The sequence below is a fragment of the Phocoena sinus genome, chromosome 19 (assembly GCF_008692025.1).
Source record: "Phocoena sinus isolate mPhoSin1 chromosome 19, mPhoSin1.pri, whole genome shotgun sequence".
NCBI classification, from domain to species: domain Eukaryota; kingdom Metazoa; phylum Chordata; class Mammalia; order Artiodactyla; family Phocoenidae; genus Phocoena; species Phocoena sinus.
In genome coordinates this window covers 58412506-58434514 of record NC_045781.1, presented here as the reverse complement: position 1 = coordinate 58434514, position 22009 = coordinate 58412506, and the positions used below count along the sequence as shown (strand labels likewise).

The 22009-nt window shown below is 63.1% G+C and overlaps 3 protein-coding genes across 3 annotated transcripts; 2 read left to right on the top strand and 1 right to left on the bottom strand.

The window, feature by feature from the left end:
- Positions 1–100: 100 nt before the first annotated feature.
- MVD (mevalonate diphosphate decarboxylase) lies at positions 101–6921 on the top strand. The gene is made up of 10 exons (XM_032613157.1): positions 101–254; positions 2223–2293; positions 2686–2800; positions 3086–3232; positions 4012–4211; positions 4300–4374; positions 4472–4690; positions 4879–4994; positions 5776–5884; positions 6248–6921. The coding sequence occupies exons 1-10, from the start codon at positions 185–187 to the stop codon at positions 6326–6328; spliced, it is 1203 nt and encodes a 400-aa protein (XP_032469048.1). The 5' UTR covers positions 101–184; the 3' UTR covers positions 6329–6921.
- Positions 6922–7817: 896 nt separating this feature from the next.
- LOC116743947 (cytochrome b-245 light chain) lies at positions 7818–15243 on the top strand. Its single transcript, XM_032613155.1, has 6 exons — positions 7818–7975; positions 11305–11374; positions 11874–11948; positions 12167–12250; positions 12775–12856; positions 14832–15243. Exons 1-6 carry the CDS (start codon positions 7918–7920, stop codon positions 15039–15041), a joined length of 579 nt encoding a protein of 192 aa, XP_032469046.1. The 5' UTR covers positions 7818–7917; the 3' UTR covers positions 15042–15243.
- Positions 15244–15646: 403 nt separating this feature from the next.
- On the bottom strand, positions 15647–19175 carry IL17C (interleukin 17C). Its single transcript, XM_032614846.1, has 3 exons — positions 19014–19175; positions 18403–18737; positions 15647–17960 (listed from the first exon to the last, which is right to left on the bottom strand). Exons 1-3 carry the CDS (start codon positions 19173–19175, stop codon positions 17699–17701), a joined length of 759 nt encoding a protein of 252 aa, XP_032470737.1. The 3' UTR covers positions 15647–17698.
- Between the last annotated feature and the right edge of the window lie 2834 nt (positions 19176–22009).

Below are 22009 nucleotides of genomic sequence, written 5' to 3'. Positions count from 1 at the left end.
GCTCAGCTTCGGCAGTCCATCGTCCGATCCCGCTCATTGGCTGAGAAGTGGAGCGTGGACAGGGCCCGCCGCTGATTGGGCGGCACGCGAGCAGGTGGGGCGACGCGGACCAATCGCGGGGCTGGCTGCGGCGCGGGTCGGAAAGGCCTGCTGCCGGGAGCTGGGGTCGCGCTGTTTTTCGGCCATGGCCTCGGAGAAGCGGCTCGAGGTGGTGACCTGCACCGCGCCGGTCAACATCGCGGTCATCAAGTACTGTGAGTGGCGGGCCTCGGGGCCCGGGATGTGGGGGCCCTGCGGACGGGGAAACTGAGGCTCGGAGGGGCCGGTTTGGGCGGTGGACCGGGTCCTCCGCCCGCGGCAGGTGGGCTGGGCCCTCGTCTGGATGAGATTGTGTGTCCGCGTGCAGGTGTGAGGACCCGCCGCGCCCTCCACCCGGCAGGGCAGTGCGATCGCGGAGCTGGGCACCACCTGCAGCCGGGACACCTGGGGGCACTGTCCTTACGGGACGTCCGTCCCCGCGGGGCTAGACAGCGGGAGACACAGTCCATACAGGACGCGCGTCCCCGCGGGGGCTTGGCTCCCATGGTCACGCCCACTCTGCCACCTCGACCTGCTCTCCGTGTCTGTCTTGTTCTGGTCTCAGGAATGCTCTTGGGATTCGCTTTCCTGGCTCACTAGTTTCTGGAGAGTCGCCCGGGTGAATCTTGGAGTCAGTTCTTCTGTCCTGTTCCGTTCCCAGCGTAGAGGGGCCACAGTTTGCTTGGCCATATGCCCTTTCAAGGCAGCTGGGCTGTTTCCAGTTTGGGTCAATTATGAATAAAGCTGCCGTAAACTTTTCTGTACAGGTTTTTGTGTGAACGTAAGTTTTCATTTTTCTGGATAAATGGCCCGGAGTACAGTTGCTGGGCCATAGGGTGGCTGCATGTTTGGTTTTTTAAAGAAACAAACTTTTCCTGCGTGGCTGTACCATTTTTCATCCCTACCAACAACATGTAATGTAGGTGTGATCCAGCTTTTCCGCATGTGGTGTTGTCACCAGCTGTTGTTTTCGCCTTTCTAATGGGTGTGTGGTGACATCTCACTGTGGCTTTAGTTTGTGTCCTCCTGCCGCTCAGTGATGTTGAACAGGTCTCCCAGTGCTCATTTGCTTGCCCTCTGAGAGTCTTATGTGAAATGTCTCTTTAGGACTTTCGTCCACATTCTAACTGAATTGTCTGCTTCTTACCGTGGAGTGTTGAAAGGTCGCTTTATATTTTAGATACTAATTCTTGCTGGATGTGTGCTTTGCAGATATTTTCTCCCACCGTGTAGCTTCTCTCTCCATCCTCCTAACAGGGTCTTTCAAAGGGCCCAGTGGGTCATCTTCTCCATCCTTGGTACCAAGTCAGAGACGTCTTTCCTAGTCCTATGTCCTGAAGACTGTTTATGTTTTTTCCCAGAAGTGTTAGGGTTTTACATTTTAAATCTAAGTCTGTGATTCATTCTGAGTGACTTTTTTGTCCAAGGTCTGAGATGTGGGGCTCAGCTCTGCTCAGTGGTGGATGTCCAGTGACCCAGCAGTCTTTTCGGAAGAGGCTGTGCCTCCTCCTCCGAGGAGCTGCCAGAAACCAGTTGGGTGTGTTTATGGGGGATCCTTCTGGACTTTCATGTATTACCTAACAGGATTCGTCTTTCTTGTGTCCCGTAACTGTCTGCCACCCCAAAGATCCTGCACAAGAGTGCAGCACCTGTACCTAACAATGGATTTGAAATTTTGAACTTTCTGGAAGGTTTTCTGTGTTTGCTGTGATATGACAGGAATGGAAGTGCTCAGCGGAAGTGGGGGGAATGCTGTCTCTAGGGGGTACGAACAGGGAGATTTGAAGAGTTTTCAGTAACTGGGGCTCCTTCTGTTTGGGAGGAAAAGGCAAGGGCCTTATAATCAGAGCACTCAGCACGGCTATTTGTTGAGCGGGTGAAAGAAGCAGTGAAGCAAGGGGTCCAGCACTGCTCTCGGGAGCTAAGTGAAGTGGGGGAGCAATCCAGGAGGGCTTCCTGAAGGTGGGGGCACAGCAGGAAGAGGACTTAGATTGTACAGTGAGAGAGCTGGGTCCAGGCAGCTGGGGAGCTGTGGGATGGCAGTGGGGGTGGGGAGGGGTGGGGCGTTGGTGGGCGGGAGCAACAGTGCGCCAGTCTGCTGGGCTGGGACACTGACTGGCTTTGCCGTGGGCCATGTGTTCCAGGGGGAAAGCGAGACGAGGAGCTGATCCTGCCCATCAACTCCTCTCTGAGCGTCACGTTGCACCAGGATCAGGTGAGCCTGGGCTGGCGATACACACCGAAAAAATATTTACAAAACCTTTGTTTACAGATGGTGGCGGTAAATCCCCAGCCAACGAATGCTGCTCGTCCCATCACCCGCTGTGAGGAGTGCTCAGCGCACAGGCATGCACGTGCCTGGCCCCCTCCTAGGAGGTCCCTGCCCTGCATTCTCTGCCAGGAGATGGGAGTATGGGCCGTGCCTTGGGTAGTAGACGCCCATGGGGTGTTCCCACTGCCTGAGCCCGGCCCGCCTTGGCCTTCACCTCCAGCAAAGCCACTGCCCTGAGTGGGCGCCCAGGAGGGACCAGGGCCAGAAAGGCCCCTGCAGAGAGGGGTGCTTGGCCGATGCCCGCCACCCAGGAGGCCCTGCATTTTCTTTCCCAGTTAAAAACCACCACAACGGCCGCCATCAGCAGGGACTTCACAGAGGACCGGATTTGGCTAAATGGACGGGAAGAGGACATGGGGCAGCCGCGCCTCCAGGCCTGCCTGAGGGAGAGTGAGTGGGGGCCCCAGGGATGCTGGGGTCAGGCCAGGCCCGCTCCTTCCCCTGTGCCCCTTCCTCGTGCTGGGCGGGTCCGAGTGCACAGAAGGCGCTGCCGCCGCCACCCCCCACCCCACCCCCCGTACCTCCCCCACGCCCCAGGGGCTGTGGACGCCCGTCAGCACAGCTGGGTCTGGGCCTGGGGCCTGGGGTCTCCCGAGAAGGAGGTCTGCAGGCGGAGCTCGGACAGAGGCCCGTCCCCACCGTGCTTACCCATGGGGCTGTCTTCTGTCCCTGCAGTCCGTCGCCTGGCCCGCAAGCGGGGGAGCGACGGCCACGAGGACCCGCTGCCCCTCAGCCTCAGCTACAAGGTGCACGTGGCCTCGGTGAACAACTTCCCCACGGCCGCGGGCCTGGCCTCCTCAGCGGCAGGCTACGCCTGCCTAGGTGGGTGCCCGGGATGGGTCCCAGTGCTGTGCCCCAGGCATAGGGCCGTGGCCTTGGCTGTGTCATATGTCTGAATGCTGAGCTCCGTGTATAGGACCCTGTGCGTGACAGAACGCCCCTCAAACTGGCTTAAACTAAGTGGGGATGATTTCTTGGCTTACGTAGCAGAATCCCAAGGGCTGTGGCCAGCTCCAGGCTCTCAGACGGCCTACTGGGAACCCATCTCTCCCTCTGAATCTCTGCTCTGCCCTCCTCTCTGTTGGCTCACTCTCCAGCAGGGACCCCCACCCCCAAGCTGGGGGCCAAGGCACTTACCACAGAGGTGGGCAGCTGAGTCACGGCCTCCATGTAGCCAAAGACCAGTAAGCCAGGCTGCATCGGGGGCAGACGGCCTGCCTCGTGGACCCCCAGGTCCGCATCCTGGCATCAGACCCTTGACCAGTTCTGGCCCTGTGCCCAGCGCTGCCAGCAGCCCCAGGCGTGCATGCACACTTTTTGCCCTCTGTGCTTGGGCCCTGCCTCAATCGACACCCCTCAGAGCTTTTCAGAGAAGCTTTCTCTGGCCCCTCGGCACACAGGCCTCCCAGTCCCCAGGGGCCTTCCCCTCCCGCCAGAGCCCCCTGCGGAGGCTGAGTGCGTGAGCACGTGGGTGCTGGATGCCAGCCGTGGAGCTGGGGGCCGAGCCTCCTTCCCCCAGGTGCCCCCCTCCCGTGGCACTGAGCACAGGCCGGCGCCCCTCCAGCCTGTCTGAGCCTCCCCGCCCCCATCACTGCCTGCAGCCTACGCCCTGGCCCGGGTCTATGGCGTGGAGAGCGACCTGTCGGAAGTGGCCCGCAGGGGCTCGGGCAGTGCCTGCCGCAGCCTGTACGGCGGCTTCGTGGAGTGGCAGATGGGGGAGCGGGCCGACGGGAAGGACAGCATCGCCCGTCAGCTGGCCCCCGAGTCACACTGGCCGGAACTCCGTGTCCTCATCCTCGTGGTGAGCTGGAGGGCCAAGCTGGGGGCGGGAGGGCCTCCGCAGCTCCCGAGGCCGTGGGCGTGGCGCACACCTCCCTCCCTCGCCACAGGTGAGCACCGAGAAGAAGCCGACGGGCAGCACGGCGGGCATGCAGACCAGCGTGGAGACCAGCGCCCTGCTCAGGGTGAGGCTGCGGCCGGCTGGGCGGGTGGCTCCCGGGGCGCTTGGAAGCCGGGCCCCGTGGCTCTGCTCGGCTCACGGAGCGGCCGCCTGCCTTGCAGTTCCGGGCCGAGGCGCTGGTGCCGGCACGCATGGCCGAGATGACCCGCTGCGTCAGGGAGCGCGACTTCCAGGCCTTTGGCCAGTTGACCATGAAGGACAGCAACCAGTTCCACGCCACCTGCATGGACACCTTCCCGCCCATCTCCTACCTCAACGACACGTCCCAGCGCATCATTCACCTGGTGCACTGCTTCAACGCGCACCACGGGCAGACCAAGGCAGGTGCGGGGCTGGGGCGCCCCGGGCCGTGAGCCGGCCGTGCCAGGGCTTCACGGAGCCCCCTTCTCTGGGGGCTGCATCTCCCTCTCGCTCTTGTTTTGGTTGTGCGGCCCCCCACCCTCGTCTCGAGCGGGTGGCCAGCAGGCACCGGGAGCTGGTCTGAGCCGGTCTGACCTCGTGGTTCCAGGTGGCATATACGTTTGACGCGGGCGCCAACGCTGTGATCTTCACCCTGGACGACACCGTGGCCGAGTTTGTGGCTGCCGTGAGGCACAGCTTCCCCCCCGAGTTGAACGGAGACAAGTGAGTTGTGGGCCCCCTCCCGGGAGGCCACGGCAGGTAGGGACCCGTGGGACCGCAGGCGGTGTGTCCCACGACCGCGGATGCTACTCCGCTTGGTCCAGCCCCGGGGGCACGCACGTGCCGCCCGCATCTCCTGTGACGGCAGGGCGTCTGGATTTCTTCCTCGCCGCTGTTTAAGGGACCCAGTTCTCAGTGAGGGGACGCCTGCCCGCTAGGGGCGCGGGAAGTGTGGGTGGGGCCCTTCGATCTGTCACCCAGAGGGGGCGGTGCCACTTCTGGTGGGAAGAGCCGGGTGCTACCTTCCACACCACGTGGGGCCGGCCCCGCGACCGAGGACTCATCGCCCTGGTCACCCTGGGGGTGGTTTGTAGGTTTAACACCAACCCGAGCGTCAGCTGAGGCCTTTTCTTCTTAAGCTGTGTCCCCCAATGGGCACAGCAACAGCCGTGGGCCAGGGTGAGAGGCGGCACCAAAGCCTCGTGGAGCTTTCCCGAAACCCTCCCCTCAGCGACGGCGCCAGGCCCTCGGCCTTCCCACTCGGCGTCTGTGTGCCTGGTCAGTGCTCGTAACGTCAAGCCACCATTTAACCACTCTGCGGTGTACAGCGCGGGGCATTAAGAACACGCTGGGCACCCTCGTCCGTCAGCCCCAGAGGCCCCGACTCCGTCGGTAGTCACGACCCCCCAGCCCCCGGCCGCCGCTCCGTGTTCCATCCTGGATCTGCCTGTTTTGCATGTGCCCCACCCCTGCACTCCCCGTCCAGTCCTGCCTTGTCTCCTAGGTTTCTGAAGGGGCTGCCCGTGGAGCCTGTCCCGCTCTCGGATGAGCTTAAGGCTGCGCTGGGTACGGACCCCACCCCCGGCGGCATCAAATACATCATTGCCACTCAGGTGAGTCCTGGCCGCGCACCGCACGTGCCCTGCGGGCTCAGCCCCAGGCTGAGAGGAGGGGAGGGTGGGTCTGGAATGTGGGGACCCCCAGAACAGATCAGGGTCCCTACTCGAGTGGCAGGGCCGGGATTTCCGCCACATCCATCCAATTCCCAGACCTGTGACCTATGCACCCAGGCCTTGGCCTCTACCGTCCACCCCAGGACTTGCGGTCCACCCCAGGTCTGCCCAGAGGGACCGAGGCTGTGCTGGAGGATTGGGCCCTGGGCCCGGCGTCACCAAGAGGGTGTTATCTGACCGGCACTTCCTGGAAGGAAGTCGCTCCCTGTCACCTGCCCTGACGTTGATTCCTCAACCCCCTAGGTGGGACCCGGGCCTCAAGTCCTGGATGACCCTGGCGCTCACCTCCTGGGTCCCGATGGTCTGCCGAAGGCAGCCGCCTGACCGCCTCCTCGACGGAGACCTGGCCGCCGCCGGGAGAAGAGGCCGCTTTGCTGGGACTGGGAACCGGCTGTGGCGGCCGCCCGGCCGTGCTTGCTGGGATTTGTGGGTGGCCGCCTGGCTCCGGGCCGGGCAGTGTGCTGTGGCCGAGTTGGACAGTGGGATGACGCCTGCAGGTGCCCAGGCGGTCAGGAGCGGGGCCGCCAGGTGCCTCACCTTTCCCCGACCTGCGCCCAGCACCTTGCTGAGATGGGAGCCTGGTTCCGGATCCAAGCACTGGGGGACCGAGCCGGCCAGTGGGGAGCTGCCGGTGCATCGCCAATAAAGGGCTCTGGCCCTGAACTCGGGGGTCACTCCCACTGCCCCCAACAGCAGCTTGACCACTGGAAATGACGGCGTGTCAGGGGTCCCCCCTCGGAGCTGGAGCACGGGCCACCGCACAGGGTGCGACCTCGGGACACCCCCGTGAAGTGCTCCGTCTGACCCTGAGCCCAGGCCCCGAGTGGGTACAGGGTATCTTCACAGAAAGACCAGCGTTGTGTCTGTGGGGGCCGGGGAGCAGCGCCAAGGCCACAGTAAAGGCAGTTCGGCGAGCATGCTTCCTCCTGGTCCAGGCAGAGCTCACCGAGCGGGCTGGGAGGGCACGGCGGGAGATGGGGCTGGGGGCTCGACTCCTGCCCCCAGCTTGCCCTCTGTTGCCCAGCCACATATGGGGTGCTCAGCTGACCCTGCCCCATGGCCATGGCCACCACCGTGGTGGACGTGGTCACTCAGGTTGGGGACGCGGTTTGGGCCTGGCTCGAAGCTCCGTCCAGGAAGGGAGGTGGGAAGTGGCTTTGGGGGCAGGAGCCCCTACTCGGCCCGAAGCTGTGGGTCTGCACAGCGACCAGAGCCCTCGCTCCAAGTGAGCGTCTCCATTCCTCTGAGCTGAGCGACCTCCCCTTTCGCGTCCCTCCCCATTGTCCTAACCAGCTGGGGGGAGGAGGGGGAGAGCATCTGAGCACTCTGACCTTGACCCTGAAGGGGGGTCAGAGGAGGGAGGTGAGAGGACCGCCCAGCCCCCCCTGCAGCCTGGGTTTTCCCAGAAGCCTCCCACACTCTCAGCACCACCCCTCCCAAATTAGCCTCTGAGCAAAGGGTTGCCTGCAGACGCCACACCTGTCCACACCTGCGCTAGCCCAGGGCCAGATGAGGCCGAGGCTGGGCCTGCGCTGACCTCCGGCGAGGGTTCCGCACGAGGCTCAGGGGTCCTGGCTTGAAGCCCCGCCCCCACTCGAGTCCACCGCGGCCGCGCTGGTTGGGTCTGCACGGGGGAAGGCCTGGGCCGGCTGGGTAGGGCCCCTTCCTGAGCTCCAGGTCCCAGGCTCTCGTGGTGGGGGTGGGGGACGAGGCTCCTGGGAGCACCGGGACCCCACCCGCCGCCAGGCCTGCCTGCCACCTGGGGAACCGGGGCTGGGGCGGGGCCAGCGGCGGGGCGGGGCCGGGCGGCGCCGGAACTCGGGGGACTCGGGGGACTCGGGGCGGGAGGCAGGCGGAGCTCTGGGGACGCGGGATCCGAAGTGCCTTAGCCGTGTCCGAGCCGGGTCGCCACCATGGGGCAGATTGAGTGGGCCATGTGGGCCAACGAGCAGGCGCTGGCGTCCGGCCTGAGTGAGTGGGGGGCCGCTGCACTGGGGGCGGGGCTGCAGAGGGCGGCTGCGCCTGGGGTGAGGGGTGCCGCGGCAGTCCAGGCTGGAGCCCGGGCTGGGGAAGTGGGGGCCTGGAGGCCTCAGGCTATGGCCGAGGAAAGGGGGAGGGGGCAGGCTGGAGAGGGGCGGGAGAGGGTCCTGAGGAGCCAGAGACCCTGGGCTGCAGGCCAGGAAGTGGGAACTGAGGCCTGGGGGCGGGGGCCCCGAGACTGGAGACTCCAGCGGCAAGGAGTCTGGGGGCCTGTGTTGGGAGCAGGCAGCAGCCTCCTAGCGGAGCCTTAGAGCTGGGGAGGGGGATCCGGGGCCCTCCAGCCCCTGCAGACCCGTGCACACGCATACCCCATCCTCTGTCCCTTCACTCTTCCACCCCCCCACCCCCCCACCCCGTCACAAGAGGAAGTTACAGTCGGGGGAAGAAGCGTTAGCCCCCGGTGGTTTCCGGAGAGTCACTGCCCAGCAGGGTTGGGAAAACCTGGCCTGACCCACCCCTGTCTGGACTGGCCCCTCCTGCCCCGGGGGTCCTGGGGTGTGGAGGTGGGCTCCTCCTGCCTCCTGGCCTTGGACTTGGCCCATGGGGGGCGACCGCTCTGTCTCTGGGGCCCAGGCCTGAGTCTGCTCAGAAGGCCATTGCACAAGGCGGCTGGAAACAGCCACGTGACCTCCTCCCACCCAGCTCCCTGCGGCTGCTTCTGGGGAGGGGCGGCGCCGTCACCCCGCCGCCCTGCGCTCATGGGGCGGAAGCCCGTGCTGTACAGACAGGAACCTCTCAGGAGGCGGCGAGGCCTGAAGCAAGAAGCAGCCGCTCACGGCTCTGCCCCTCCCAGGAAGGCCCCACACCTAGTCTGAGTGGGCGGGTGGGAGGACTGGGGGGTACGGTGATGAGGAGGGTCTCAGCCCACCCCCGCTTACCTGGGACCCACCCCGAGGCCCCCACGCCCATCCTGGGGACTGGAGGAGCCGGCAGAGCTGGGTGCGGAGGGGAGCATTGTAAGGTCGCGTTTTGGGAGGTAGGCAGCTTTGGGCACCGGCCCCAAGATTTGTGCCCAGGCAGACAGGCCCCCTTCTGGCGTCTCAGTGGCTGAGAACTCAGTGGGTCAGTACCTGGCACTCCTCGCTTCTGCCCAGAGCCGTCCTCTCCCCCCGCCATCCCCCCCTGCAATGACTACGGCTCAGCTTCCTCCATCAAAAGGGGCGGTTTGTCAGAAGGTCCCCCTTCTGGCTCCAAATTCCTCCTTTTGCTGACTTTTCCTCCTGTTCAGTACTAACTACAGCCCTCCGGGCTGACCAGACCAGGCCAGGCCCGACGAGCGTCACAGCCCGTGGGCCCTTTTTATTGTAGAAAGTCCCATCTAATCAGACCATGTCCCCTCCGATTCCGACTGCTCCACCCCTGGCCCTCTAGTCCTCTGGGGCCCACCCACCCTGGCCTTTACGGAAGCGGCTTCAGAGAAGGCTTTCCAGAGCGCACAGCCTGACGTAGCCAGCACCTCTGCCCACGTTCACCTTGCTCACCACTAGCGGAAGTTTCCATCCCCATCGTGAGACCACAGCCCCATGGGAGCCGAGGCTCTTGCTAGTGATGGAGGCCCAGGCCAAGGAAGTTACACCCCCAGGTCGAGCGGCCATGGTGCTGCCCGAATGCAAGGGAGATGTCCCTTCCCTCCTGCAGCTCAGGGAGGCGCTGAGAGCACAGCGAGCGTGAACATGAACGGAGCTGAGCCTGACACCTGCGGATGACGATGAGGGTTCAGGGGCCGAAGGGAGGGGCGCCAGGAGTCAGGGCTTTTACCCGGTGAGATTCTGAGGCCAGAGCCGGGAAGAAACAGACCAAAAGATCATCCCCCGCAAGCAACTGTGCTATCTGCCACTGGAGCCTGGACGAAGAGAGTCTCAAACAAGACAAAACCGCTGGAAACTCAGGCCTGTACTGCGCATGGGGCGGGGGGCGGGGGCTGCCACAGCGCCCACTGACCAGGAAGTTCAGGTCACCGGAAAGAACTACTGAAGGATGTGCTACAGCGAGAGCAAAGCTGGATCCAGAGAGAAGGACGGCAACGCCAGCGTGAAGACACTGACTGTAAATAATTAATAATCGTGGGTAGTTTGGGGTGAGACTGAAGTTAAACCTTCTAAAGTCCACATGTGGTTCCGGAAGAGGAATTGTAAAATTAAAGTTTGATCAAGTCAGCAGAAGGCAGGAGAAGCAACCAGAGAAGCTACTTCAAGAGAAAACACCAATAAGAGAGCAAAGTAAGTTACCTGCAATCACAGTCGAGAAAAGGTGTTCAATTCACTATCAGATTGCTTAAACTATAAAGAATTTAGCTCTATCAGCTTATTCATTATAGCCCAAGCCCAGAAGCAACTGACACGTCCCAAAGACAGGAAAATGGATAAATACATCGTGGTGGATTCACACAGTAGGAAACTACCCGACAAGACAAAGAGTGAGCTGGAGCTCCATGCAAACCACCGCAAGAAGGGCCTGGACAAACCTTCGGTTCAGCAAAAAAGGGCCCTCGGGGAACTTTCTGGGGTGGCGGGAATCTTGATTCGGGTGGAGATCACGTAGGGGGTCGCACATGTAAAAAGTCTGTGCACTTTATGTAATCATTATACCTCAATAAATGACTGGAAATCCTGGGGACGGTTGGTGGTGACGGTGCCAAAACAATGGGAACGTGCTTCACGCCACTGAGCTGTTCACTGATTTTACCGCAATAGAAAAGAAAAAAATTACTGGGGAGGAAAGACAGAGATACGCTCGCTCGCGGCAGGCGCACACAGGGCTGCAGGTAAAGGGCTGGAGAGACCAAGTCCACTCAGAACTGCATGAGACAAAACACACGAATGGGGTCGTCCAGGACACCCCCAGCCGGGAGAGAACGTCCACGCAGCCGGTACAGAGTCAGCAACCAACAGTGCAGTCTTTAAATGCATCGAGCAACCACTCAGCGTGTTGAGGGTCAGGGGCCTGGGGAGTGTGTCCAGGCTGGAGCCCAGGCCTTTCCTCTCCCACACATCCCTCAGCAGCTCCTCAGGCCCCTCCTTGGCTCGAATGCTGCTTCCCAGGGGAAGGCGTCCCGACCCCCATGCCTACGGCCATTCCCCATCACCGGCCAGGGGCTGCACCCACCTGGGTCCCCTTCCTGGGCTAACATGGTGGCGGACAGAGGGCAGCTCTGTGGTGCACTGGTAGCCCCTCAGGGGGAGGGGGAGTACAGGGGGCGGCCGGAGCCCCTGCAGGCATGGGGTGGGGCACCTGCTAACCTGCTTCTCCTCTGTCCACAGTCCTCATCACCGGGGGCATTGTGGCCACGGCCGGCCAGTTTGCCCAGTGGTACCTGGGCGCATATTCCATGTATCCTCCCGCTGCACACGCCAGAGCAGGGCTGGGGGGGGGGGGGTGGTAGAGATGCCGCTGCCCCTGGAAGGCAGGAGGGGCTCATAGCAGGGAGGTGACAGACCCACCGGGCCGGGCCCTGGCGGGGTGGGAGGTGTCAGTGCCCCCTGAGGGTGGCACTGAGGCCTCGGGAATGCTCGGGATCCCCTCCACACCCCCGTCTATCAGCCACCCTCCCTAGCCGGCCGGGCCTATCCACGAGTGGACCGGGTCCCCCCTTCCCCCCGCCAGCCCAGCTGTTACAGGCTCTCTGGAGGCCAAGGCAGGCATGGGGGGAGGGAGGGCACAGGACAGCAAAGGAGGCAGCAAGGTGGCCAGAGCTATGGGAATCCCGTCCAGCTGTTTCCCAGCTGCGTGACCTCAGGCAGCGGCCGCACCTCTCTCTTTTCTCATCAGCAAAGGGGGCTCACTGCGGCCCCTCAGGCTGAGCTGGGCTCTTCCTTAACCGCAGCTTCAGAGCGGCAGGTGTGTTGGTCTGCCTGCTAGAGTACCCGCGGGGTAAGAGGAGCAAGGGCTCCACCATGGAGAGGTGGTGAGTCTCCCTGCCCTGCCCTGGCGGCCTCCCCAGGAGCCATAACCACGCGGGAGCCTGGTCCTGTCCCCAGCGCCAGCCCACTGGGTGTCTGCCCAGCCGCTGAGCCCCTGGGCCCCTGGGCCCCTGGGAGGAAGAGCCGGGCGCTCTGGGCCGGGGTGGGCGGTGGGGTGTGCTGAGCTGGACGCAGTCTGTCTCCCCTCCCTCCCTCTGCCTAGCGGACAGAAGTACCTGACCAGAGCGGTGAAGGTGTTCGGCCCCCTCACCAGCAATTACTACATCCGGGCCTTCCTGCACCTTGGGTGAGTCTCTGCCCACTTGGGATCACCAGCACCGCCGGCAGAGGACTGCTGGGGTCAAGTTAGGCCCCTCCCGGGCTCTGCCAGAGGTTCCCTAAACCTGTATCCGTCATTACTTACAGGGTAACGATTCACCGCAACCTGGTGCAAGCTTAAGTCAGGAATAATCAGTGTTCTGGGCTTGACTGGGCTCAGCTGGGCGGTTCTGCTCCGCCGTCCCACAATGAGTCTGGTGGTCACTGCCGGGGAGACCGCCACGCGCAGCGCCCCTGCAGCTGCTTGGGCCTCCTCCCTGGGTGGCGGCTGGGGGCCCAGCGCCCTGCCCCTATGTCTGCCCGGTTTGCCCTGTGCAAACCAAGCAGAGAACAGCTCCGGGGCCGAAGTTAGAAGCCCAGCCTGGGCAGCAGTGGGCATCCCCTCCGCTCAAGGTCCTGGGGGCTTTGTCCTGAGATCCTGTGGTCTCTGACCAAGGCCTAGGGCTGCAGACCCCCCTTCTGACTGTCTTCCGTCCTCCACCCCCTCCCCAGGCTGTCGGTACCTGCCGGCTTCCTGCTCGCCACCATCCTGGGCACGGCCTGCTTGGCCATCGCAAGCAGCATCTACCTGCTGGTGAGTAGCGTCCTCCGTGGTCAGCCCTGCCAGTCCTTGACAGCCTTGGCCCCGTGGCTGGCCCTGGAGGCCGAGCCCGTGTCCTTGCTCACGTCGTGGGGACAGTTCCAACGGAGCCTCCATTCTGGCCCATCTAACGTGCTGGCCGTTCCCCTACGTCCTCGGTAACCTGCGCTACAGCCCTGCGCGGTGGGAGGTGGGGCCCCCACTTCACAGACAAGCGGCGGAAGCTCAGAGAGGGGACGTGGCTGGTCCAGGTCACACGGCCGGCAGGCCCGGCCTGGATTGGGATCCGCTGCTCAAAGGTATCTCATCCAGTTCGGGATGCTGTCAGGAGCTCGTGAGCAGGGCAGATGCCACGTGCAAAACCCTTGGGGCTGGGTTTGCCTGGAGTCCAGGTTACGCAAAGGGCCCCTTGTCAGTGAGGCTGCACGAGGCCACCTTTACAGCAGGGCAGGGGGCGGTAGGGATGGGGCGGGGGCCCCACCAGGCGCGGGCTGCCGGACACTCGCTGTCCTCCTGCGCGTGGTGCCCCTGACCCGCCGAGCCGCGGTTCCAGCCCCACCACGGCCACCAGCTTCAGTCAGGCTGACAGGGCCTGATGATTTCGACTTGATTGCTCCACTGATTACGAGCTGGCCACCGCCTCATTCGCTTCAGCTGTCTCAGTGCTTCTACGCTGCCTGTTCAGGCCTTTTGCCCATTTTCCTGTGGGGGTTTTGTCTTTTTCTTGTTAGTTTGCAGGAGTGTAATGTGTATTTTAATTGTGAATCCTTTGTAAGTTTTAGCCACTGTGGATACTTCCTCCTTCTCTATTAAGGATCTAACTTTGTCCATGAATTCTTCTCTGAGCAGAAGTCTGTCTGTCTAATATATTTATTTGCTTTATAGTTTGTGCTTTTTAAAAATGGCTTTCCCTGCCCGTACGCCATATTTTCCTCCATTCTTTTCCTTCAACTTTCTAGTTTTACCTTCTGGGATAGAGCGTTCTAATTTTTTTTTTTTTTTTTTCTCTTAATTAATTTATTTTTTGGCTGCGTCGGGTCTTCGTTGCTGCACACGGGCTTTCTGTAGTTGCAGAGAGCGGGGGCTACTCTTCGTTGTGGTGTGCGGGCTTCTCATTGTGGTGGCTTCTCTTGTTGCACGGGCTCTAGGCGTGCGGGCTCAGTAGTTGTGTCGCACGGGCTCTAGAGCACAGGCTCAGTAGATGTGGTGCACGGGCCTAGTTGCTCCGCGGCATGTGGGATCTTCCCGGACCAGGGCTCGAACCCGTGTCCCCTGCACTGGCAGGCGGATTCTTAACCACTGCACCACCAGGGAAGCCCCAGTGTTCTAGTTTTTAACTTAGGAGGTGTGATTCTAGAAATTCACTTTATTCTTATGCTTCATAAAGTATATGCTGTCACATATTTTTTGTATCAACTAATGTATTAGGGGATACAAAATGAAAGATACACGTTCTTAGGTCCACTTGGCCTCTGGCCCTGGAGTCTGCATTTCAGCAAATTCCCTGGGCCGTGCACTCTTCCTCCTCAACACACCTGGGCCCCTGGCCTCCCTGGCCACCCTCCTGGGCCTCTCCCCAGCCCCCTCACCCAGAGCTGCCGGCCTCAGTTCAGCATCATGGCCACTCGGGCCTGGGCTTCTGTCCTGCTCCTGGCCCTTAGTCCCTGGGAAGAAGGCTGGTCTTGGGCTGTGTACCTGGAAGCTGCCTCCAGAATCTTTCAGGAGCCCCGGGGTTCAGCACCCCTTGCCCTTGTGGGGCCCCTTGTGTTGTGGTGAAATAGCTGGGTTCCGACTGTGTGGCCTCAGGCCCATCAAATAACCTCTCTGAGCTCCAGTCCCCTCAGGTCTCACTGAATTCGGTCGTGTCCTGGCTTCTGGCGGGGGTGGGGGAGCGCAGGGGCGGGGAGACCGTATGGCGGGGCGGGGGCGGCCTGGGAGGACCCCAGCCCAGCCCCTCCATGTCCTGCAGGCGGCTATCCACGGGGAGCAGTGGACCCCCATCGAGACCAAGCCCAAGGAGCGGCCGCAGGTGGGGGGCACCATCAAGCAGCCACCCAGCAACCCCCCGCCCCGGCCCCCAGCCGAGGCCCGCAAGAAGCCGAGTGAGGAGGAGGTGGCAGGGGTCCCTGTGGGTGGCCCCCAGGAAAACCCCATGCCGGTGACTGATGAGGTCGTGTGACCAGGGCCTCGAGCCACTCCCGTCCCGCCAAAGCTTCGAGGGCTTCTCCTGCAGACGGGTGGGGGTGGGCAGCCCCCAGCCCAGGGCACCCCTTTTCTGCAGACTCCTTCGGGTTCACTGGCAACAGGGCTGTCATCTTCCTCACTGGCACTGGGATCTCGGTGCATCGCCTATTCCATGAAACACGTATCTGGAATTCCAACTGTTTGTGTTTCTACTCTGGAAAAGAACGTCTCAGGTCTGGGGGGAGGGTGTGTGTGTCCCCCCAGCTCCCTGACCTGCTAGGACTCACCTGCTGCAGCACCCCTTGGACCACCCTGGGGCCAGTGTGCCGTGGGCAACGTGCCCACTTGGGACTTCCGCTCCAGCCAGGTCGCCAAAATCGTTACCAAACCAAACTCGGGTCTGCTCACCCATGCACAGCAAAGCCAGTCTGCTGCCATGCGGTGTGGGGAAGGCAGGTGCAGGGTCTACTGCAGGCACCAAGCAAGGGGTCCAGGCAGCTCGTGCTCAAGAGACCCCCCAACTCCCTGGTGGCTTTCAGGGAAAGCTTTTTAAAGACGGAGGGAGGGAGGGAGGGAGGGAGGGAGGGTGGGGGAGTAATCAGTGGGTGAGTGAACCCAAAGTGGGTTCAGTTAACACATACACACCCACACACCATACATGCCCCCCTCGCACACACCGCACACACACCACAGTAGCCATGGCGGGGCCAGGAGCCCCTGTGGCCCCGAAGCTTTGCCTGGCTTCAGCTCACACCCCAGCCTGGGAAGCCCCAATTCCTTCCCCGGCACCCACTCCCCCGACGTCTGGAAAAGCCCTTAAATCGCTCGCCTCCTGCTCTCACACTTTCAGAGCTGGGGGTCTCTAGGGACCTCTGGCCTAGAGGGCACACCGCCTGTCAGCCAACACCCTTCGTCTTCAGCATAAACCCAGTCGGCCCACCGTTCCTCCGCCCCCACTCCCAGGCCACTCCCAGCACTGCCCTGTCCCGCCCAGTGCCCGGCTCGGAGCCCACAGGCTCCCATAGCCCAGGACGGACACTGTCTCCGGCCCCCGCCCGCACCTGCTGTGGCCCTTGTCACCCCGCCCACTGGGCTCCAGCCACACTGCCCCCCCGGGCACGGGCAGGCCACCTTCTCAGCCTCTGCACAGGCCATCCCCTCTGCCTGGAGCACTGGGCCCCGGATGGCCACTCAGGTGGTGCCCAGGTGGCCCCCACTGCAGCCCCTCTCCCTTCCCTTATCCCTTCACCACCAACCGGCCCAGGACTTCGCTGATGGGGCCGTGGTGGTCGGTCACCCACGGGGCAGGTGGGGAGCTATCCATTTTGTTCACAGCTCTGATCCCGGTCCTGGGCACAGGGCAGAAACTCAGTAAGTGCTGATTGAAGACTCCTTCCAAGCTCAAGATAAAGGTTACCTCCTCCGGGTAGCCTTCTGAGACCCCTCCCCTCTTCCTGGGCCTTACACACAGTAGGTGTCAGTCAGCAGGTGAAAGTGGCAGGGGGGTACAGACAACTGCCCTGCAGCCCCACAGCCCTTAGAGCTGACGTGCGTCACAGGCGTGGGGACTGAGGCTCCAAAGCGGGCATCGTAGCTGATCCAGAACTGCTGAGGCCACGCACTCCTGGGCCCCTGAACTCATTGCCCCAAAACGTGCTCTGAGCCAGGACCTTCTGTCGTGATGGGTCAGGTGGTTCTCAGGTGGCCGGCTGGGTGCCTGAGCTGGGAGGTGCCCGTTAGCTTGGCTGCCCCTCGTCTGGCAGGTCACCCGTGGTGGACAGAAGCCCAAGGGGGTTTCCAGAGCTGCCTGGGCCTCTGCTGGGGTTGGGGGAGCATGACTCAGCCAAGCTACAGAGACATGTCCCCCTGAGCGGACACCCGGGAAGTCACCCCAGGATACCTGTCCATGGGGTAAGGGAGGGAGTCCCCAGGGGCCACACCCACGTCTGTGGGGAGAGGGCTGGGCTTTGGGAATGAGTCCCATCGCCAGACCCGGGAGCTACTGCATGGCCAGCGGGGCACACCTGGGCTCCACTCTGTTAAAACATAACCCCGCCCTGGGTGCACCTGGGTCCATGCATAGACCTTCCTAGAAGGACACACCATGATCTGGGCCAGTGGTTGCCCCTGGGGGACCAGCTGGGTGTTAACGACCAGGCAGGGTAGAGGGTGAGAGAGTGGCTTCACCCATTCCCCTCTGTGCCAGCCAGTGCTGTGCTCTGAGATACCGTTTAGCAGTGAGACGATGCGTAGTCACGTGTAAAATAAATAGCTGTTTTAGAAACACAGGGGTGCTTGTTCCTCCCAGGCGGCTGGGGTGAGGGGAGCCCAGGGGACCAGGAAGTGGAGGTGGCCATCAGAACACCTTTTCCCTTTTCTGTAGGTGTTTTAGCAAGTTCCAGAAGAGTGAGAATGTTCCTTCTAGCCCAGCTGTTTTTGTCAAAGGATAAACTGCCTCTCGAGCTGGGGGCTGCCCAGCACAGGGTCATCCCCCAGGCACCGGGGACTGGGCCCTTCCCAGGCCAGGTCTCAAAGCAGAGACCTGGAGCCTCGGTACCTGCCCAGGGCCCCAGGGGGGCACATAAATACCCGATAAATACACATAAATAGGAAGGGCGTCCCTGGAGGCCAGTCCAGGAGCTGAGCCAGTGATCACCGGGCCGACCTGGGCAGGACACAGGTGCAGCCCACGGGCACTCGGATGAACTCGGTGTGGAAGGTGAAGGCCCCGGGCGTGGGCACCCCCGCCGCATCCCGGGAGCAGGGCCGACGGCGCAGCACCAGGAGGCTCTGGACCAGCGGCACCGAGTTGAGCGCGGCCGTCTCGCGGCCTGTCTTGGCGCTGATGCAGCCCCTGCACAGGCACTCAGCGAAGGCCAACTTCTGGGGGTAGCGGCTCTCGTCCGTGTCCACGCTGCGGGGCAGGCGGGCTGTCAGAGAGCCCGGGCGGGCGCCCCCTTCCCTGCCCGCGGCCCCACGGCTGCCCCACGCGCTCAGGGCGGCTCCGGGACGCAGGGCAGGAGGTGTGGGACGCTGGGAGGGCTTGGCACGCAGCTGGTGCCCAGGAAGTGAGACTGTGCGTGTGCCCCACGGCCCTCCCAGAGCCCAGAAGCCCCCCTCTCTCCCTGCCAGTCCCAGCCCCACCCCTGCAAGAACTCAAATGGGGGCCCCCCAAATTTTCCCAGGGGGACCCTGGTGTCTGAGGTCTGGGCTGAGGTCTGAGACACTGGGCGAGGACCAGCTCGCGGGGGAGCCTTGACCTCCCAGTGGTGGGGCGGGCCGGCCGGAGGTCAGCAGGTGAGAGCGCTGAGGCTCGGGGGGCCCGGGGGCCCGTGCCCAGGGAGGCCCGCTCTCACCGGTATCTCCAGGGCGAGATGGAGCGCTGGTGGACGTCAGCTTCCAGCACCTCCTCGGGCTGCAGCACGGGGCACTGGTTCCCAGCCGGCGATCCCGCGTGCTGGCGCCTGCGGCCCGCCGCCTCCAGGCTGGACACCAGCGCCACCGGCAACGCCTGCTCCCACTTGGCCGCTCGAGCCAGCAGGTGGGGAGGGGTGTGGCCCAGGGGCAGCTCCGCCGCCGAGTAGCAGCGTGGGGTCCCGGCTGTGTGGGTACGGGCCCCCGGCCGGAGGGGGGCGCTGTGGAGAGCCAGGCTGGTGGGCGGCCACAGCAGGAGCAGGAGGACACGGAGGGACTGGTGGACCAGGCGGTGGGAGGTCAGCGGCACCCCGGGGAGGGGCCCCGCCCTGCCTGCCGCTGGCTCTGCTCCCTGTGGAAAGCGGGCGGGGGGACGTAGCCTCCCTCTACAGGTCGGGAAACGGAGGCCCGGGAGGGTCTGGGCTCCTGGCTCCCTTTTGCCCCCAGATTTGGGCGGCTTCCTGGACCCTGCCGCCACGTCCTCAGCCTGGGTGTCGGGCGGCAGGCCGGGCGGCACCGTCCAGGCTGGAGGGCGGGGAGAGGAGCAGCTCACCATCGCAGCGGGGGCTGGGTTCCGGGCTCCGCGGCGGCGCACCTGGCGGTCCCGGCGTACCCGTGGCTGCCCTGGCTGCAGCCGGCTTGCGGCGCCCTTTATACCCCGGGCCACGCCTGGGGAAAATCCGGCACCCTCCCTCCTCGGGAAGGGCCTGGCCATGCTTCCTCCTCCCCTCCCTGCAACTGTCCCCTCCCCTCCAGGACAGGGTGGACCCACTCGTCCTCCTCTCCCCCACCACCAGGGACCCTACCCCAGGCCAAGCACTTGCACATGGGGCTCAGAACGGTCTTTCCCGTGTGCCAGGAACTCTCGAACCTTCTCCAAGTGCCAAGTCCTAACCCCTTGTACGTTTCTGCTGTCTGGACCTGGTGACCTCAGGCGAGAGCGCGCTCACTTTGCGCCACTGCCCAGTCCTCCCCCAGGGTTGATTCTCCCGTCCCCTCTTCCTGCCACGTGGGGAGGTTCCAGAGGGGACCGGGCGGCTGGGGGCCAGCGAGCCTCTTCAGGATTCTCTGCTGGGCTTCTGTGGTTTCAGTCAACAAAAGTGCAAGTCTGAGGTGGAGGGGGTGACAATGGCCTGGAACCTTTAAAGGGCAGGGCGCCCTAAGAAGCTGTCTAAGGAGGCCCCCGCAGCCCACCTGCACCAACTCCGTGCTCCTGGTGAGGGTGCTGGGGGTGCCTTCATTACCCTACAAGGGAGACGGTTTAGGGCCAGATCCTGCCAAGTTTTGAACGCTGAGGTTTGGATGCCATGCTGGCGAGGGCCTCTCGAATCAGTATAAAATGTCCCGCTGAGGAGGGCCTGGGCGTGCAGGATGGAGTCAACCTGCCTTCCGGGTTTCCTCACCTGCTGGCAGGAGCCAGAATGTCCACCACCACTGGAGGCGCAGACTCGGTGGACAGGAGGACCCCTGAGAGGGGCATGGAGAAGGCAGTGGGATGCCGGGGCCCTCCCGGCCTCGGTCTGGAGGAAATGTTCCCACAGCGGGCGTCGCGTCACGGCTGTTCTCCCAGCTTCTTTCTGACCGATGGATGGACAGACACATTGAGGCCCCAGGGCTGCTCCTGCCTACCACACCCCTGCCCGTGGTCATCCACCCTCTGCTTGCACACCTCCTGCGGCAGGGAGCTCACCACCTGTATTCATCTCCTAGGGCGGCCATAACAAAGTGCCCCAAAATGGGGGGCTTAAAACAACAGAAGTTTATTCTCTCACAGTCTGGAGGCCAGAAGCCCCAAGTCAAAGTGTCAGCAGGGCTGGTTCCTTCTGGGGTCTCAGAGGGAATCCTTGCTGCCTCTCCCAGCCCCTGGCGGCTCCCGGCATATCCTTGGGGCCCCGGGCTGTAAACGCACCAGTGCAGCCTCTGCCTCACTCCCACATGGCCTCTCCCCACGTGTGTCTCTCGTCTCTGTACCTTCTACAGACATTCACCTACCCAGGGTGATCTCATCAAGAGCCTGACCTTAAGCACAGCTGCAGAGACCCTTCTCCCAGATAAAGGCACATTCTTCCCAGGCACTGGGGCTAGGCCCTCGACATAGGCTAGGCCCTCTACATAGTTTTGGGGGACACAATTGAGCCCCTTCCACCTTCCACCAGGACAGATGCTCAGGTCCAGAGAAAGACCCTTCTTAGGCTGAGATGGGGCCCGCCTTATTGCAGGGCACCCAGGGCCTCAGAAATCCCAGTCCCTCCTGCCTCGGCCCCAAAGGTAGTGTGATCCCCTCCAGGGCAGGGACACCGTGCAGTGGACCTGCCCTGTCCCCAGGTGTGGAGCTGCCCTCGCAGAGTGAGGGGAGGGGGCACCCATGCCTGGCACTGGCCCCTGGGGGGGGGAATCCAAGGGGAAGTGTCCTTGCCTTCGTGGGGCTGGGGTCCCCCGCAAAGGATCTTCAGAAGTGAAAGGCTCAGGGGTCCCTACGCCAAGGGGCTGAGCTTCAGCATTTTCTATGTCTTTGGGTGGGCAAGTCGGGGACAAACCCCGGGGCCGGGCCTCACGCCTCCTTCCTCACTACAAGCCCGGGCTGTTTTGTGTGCATTGGTGGCCCGCCTGGCATCAGAGTCCCAGGCACCCACGGAAGGACAGGGCGGAGCCCAGCAGTGCCTCATTCCTGCGGGCGGCTGAGGCAAGCACACCGGTACAGGGTTAGGCAATACTGGAAAGGCAGCTGCAGGAGGAAGGTTGGAGGGCGTCCTAGAGGAGGCGCCCTGGATGGCTCCGCCCCTCAAACCACAACCACCACATCTCTGCCCCCAGACCACACCCATTCGACCAAGTTCCCAAGTCCCCCTGTCTGGAGAGATGCAGAAAGGGGATGGAGGGGCACAGAGAGGGGGTGGTGGTGGATGCAGGTAGGGGAAGAGGGACGGATGGAGACAGGCACAGAGATCTAGGGAGACTCAGACAAATGCAGAGACCACAGATGGAAGGCGGGGCAGAGAGAAAAGGACAGAGCCAGGGCAGGAAGGCAGAAACACAGGAACCACAGGGACACTCACCAGGGCCAGTCCCTCAGTGCCTCTGGGGTGGCCCTGCCTGTGGCTCGGAGCCCTTGCAGCGTTGGCTGGACAGGAGCGGCCCAAGTGGGCCTGGGCTGGGGACGCGGCCTGCAGGAGAGGTTTGCTCCAGGCCCTGCCAGCTCCAGGCTCGAAGTTCTCCCCCATCCTAGAGGGAAGCCCAGTGACAGGCTGCAGTCCCGTCTGAAGTGGGGGTGGCAATACCCTCTCCCCCTTCCCTCCTGTGGCGTGGCCTTTTCGACCATGGGGCGCCAGGCAGTCCTGCCCACAGTCAACCTAGGACACAGCCCAGTTTTCTCGTGCTCCCCAAACTCTGCACTGTCGGGAATGACCCCTTCGCCTCACGCTTGTCCACGGCCCCTCAAGGGTGGCTGCCCGAGGCAGGGGTCCCTGCCCGCTCACCCAGGGCCTGAGCCCCCTCCCGCCCAGCTCCTCCTCCCGGTGGGGGCTGACTGCCGTCCTCAGGGGCTGACGG

What these genes read in the sequence shown, in the direction of transcription:
- MVD (XM_032613157.1), top strand. Translation starts at nt 185, where the DNA reads ATGGCCTCGGAGAAGCGGCTCGAGGTGGTGACCTGCACCGCGCCGGTC. An exon ending in AGACCAGCGCCCTGCTCAGG is followed by an intron (nt 4,375 to 4,471) that starts GTGAGGCTGCGG and finishes CCTGCCTTGCAG; the next exon opens with TTCCGGGCCGAGGCGCTGGT. An exon ending in CCCGAGTTGAACGGAGACAA is followed by an intron (nt 4,995 to 5,775) that starts GTGAGTTGTGGG and finishes CTTGTCTCCTAG; the next exon opens with GTTTCTGAAGGGGCTGCCCG.
- LOC116743947 (XM_032613155.1), top strand. Translation starts at nt 7,918, where the DNA reads ATGGGGCAGATTGAGTGGGCCATGTGGGCCAACGAGCAGGCGCTGGCG. An exon ending in GGCTCCACCATGGAGAGGTG is followed by an intron (nt 11,949 to 12,166) that starts GTGAGTCTCCCT and finishes CCCTCTGCCTAG; the next exon opens with CGGACAGAAGTACCTGACCA. An exon ending in CAAGCAGCATCTACCTGCTG is followed by an intron (nt 12,857 to 14,831) that starts GTGAGTAGCGTC and finishes CATGTCCTGCAG; the next exon opens with GCGGCTATCCACGGGGAGCA.
- IL17C (XM_032614846.1), bottom strand. Translation starts at nt 19,175, where the DNA reads ATGGCCAGGCCCTTCCCGAGGAGGGAGGGTGCCGGATTTTCCCCAGGC. An exon ending in ACCCAGCCCCCGCTGCGATG is followed by an intron (nt 18,738 to 19,013) that starts GTGAGCTGCTCC and finishes CTGGTCCACCAG; the next exon opens with TCCCTCCGTGTCCTCCTGCT. An exon ending in ATCTCGCCCTGGAGATACCG is followed by an intron (nt 17,961 to 18,402) that starts GTGAGAGCGGGC and finishes CCTGCCCCGCAG; the next exon opens with CGTGGACACGGACGAGAGCC.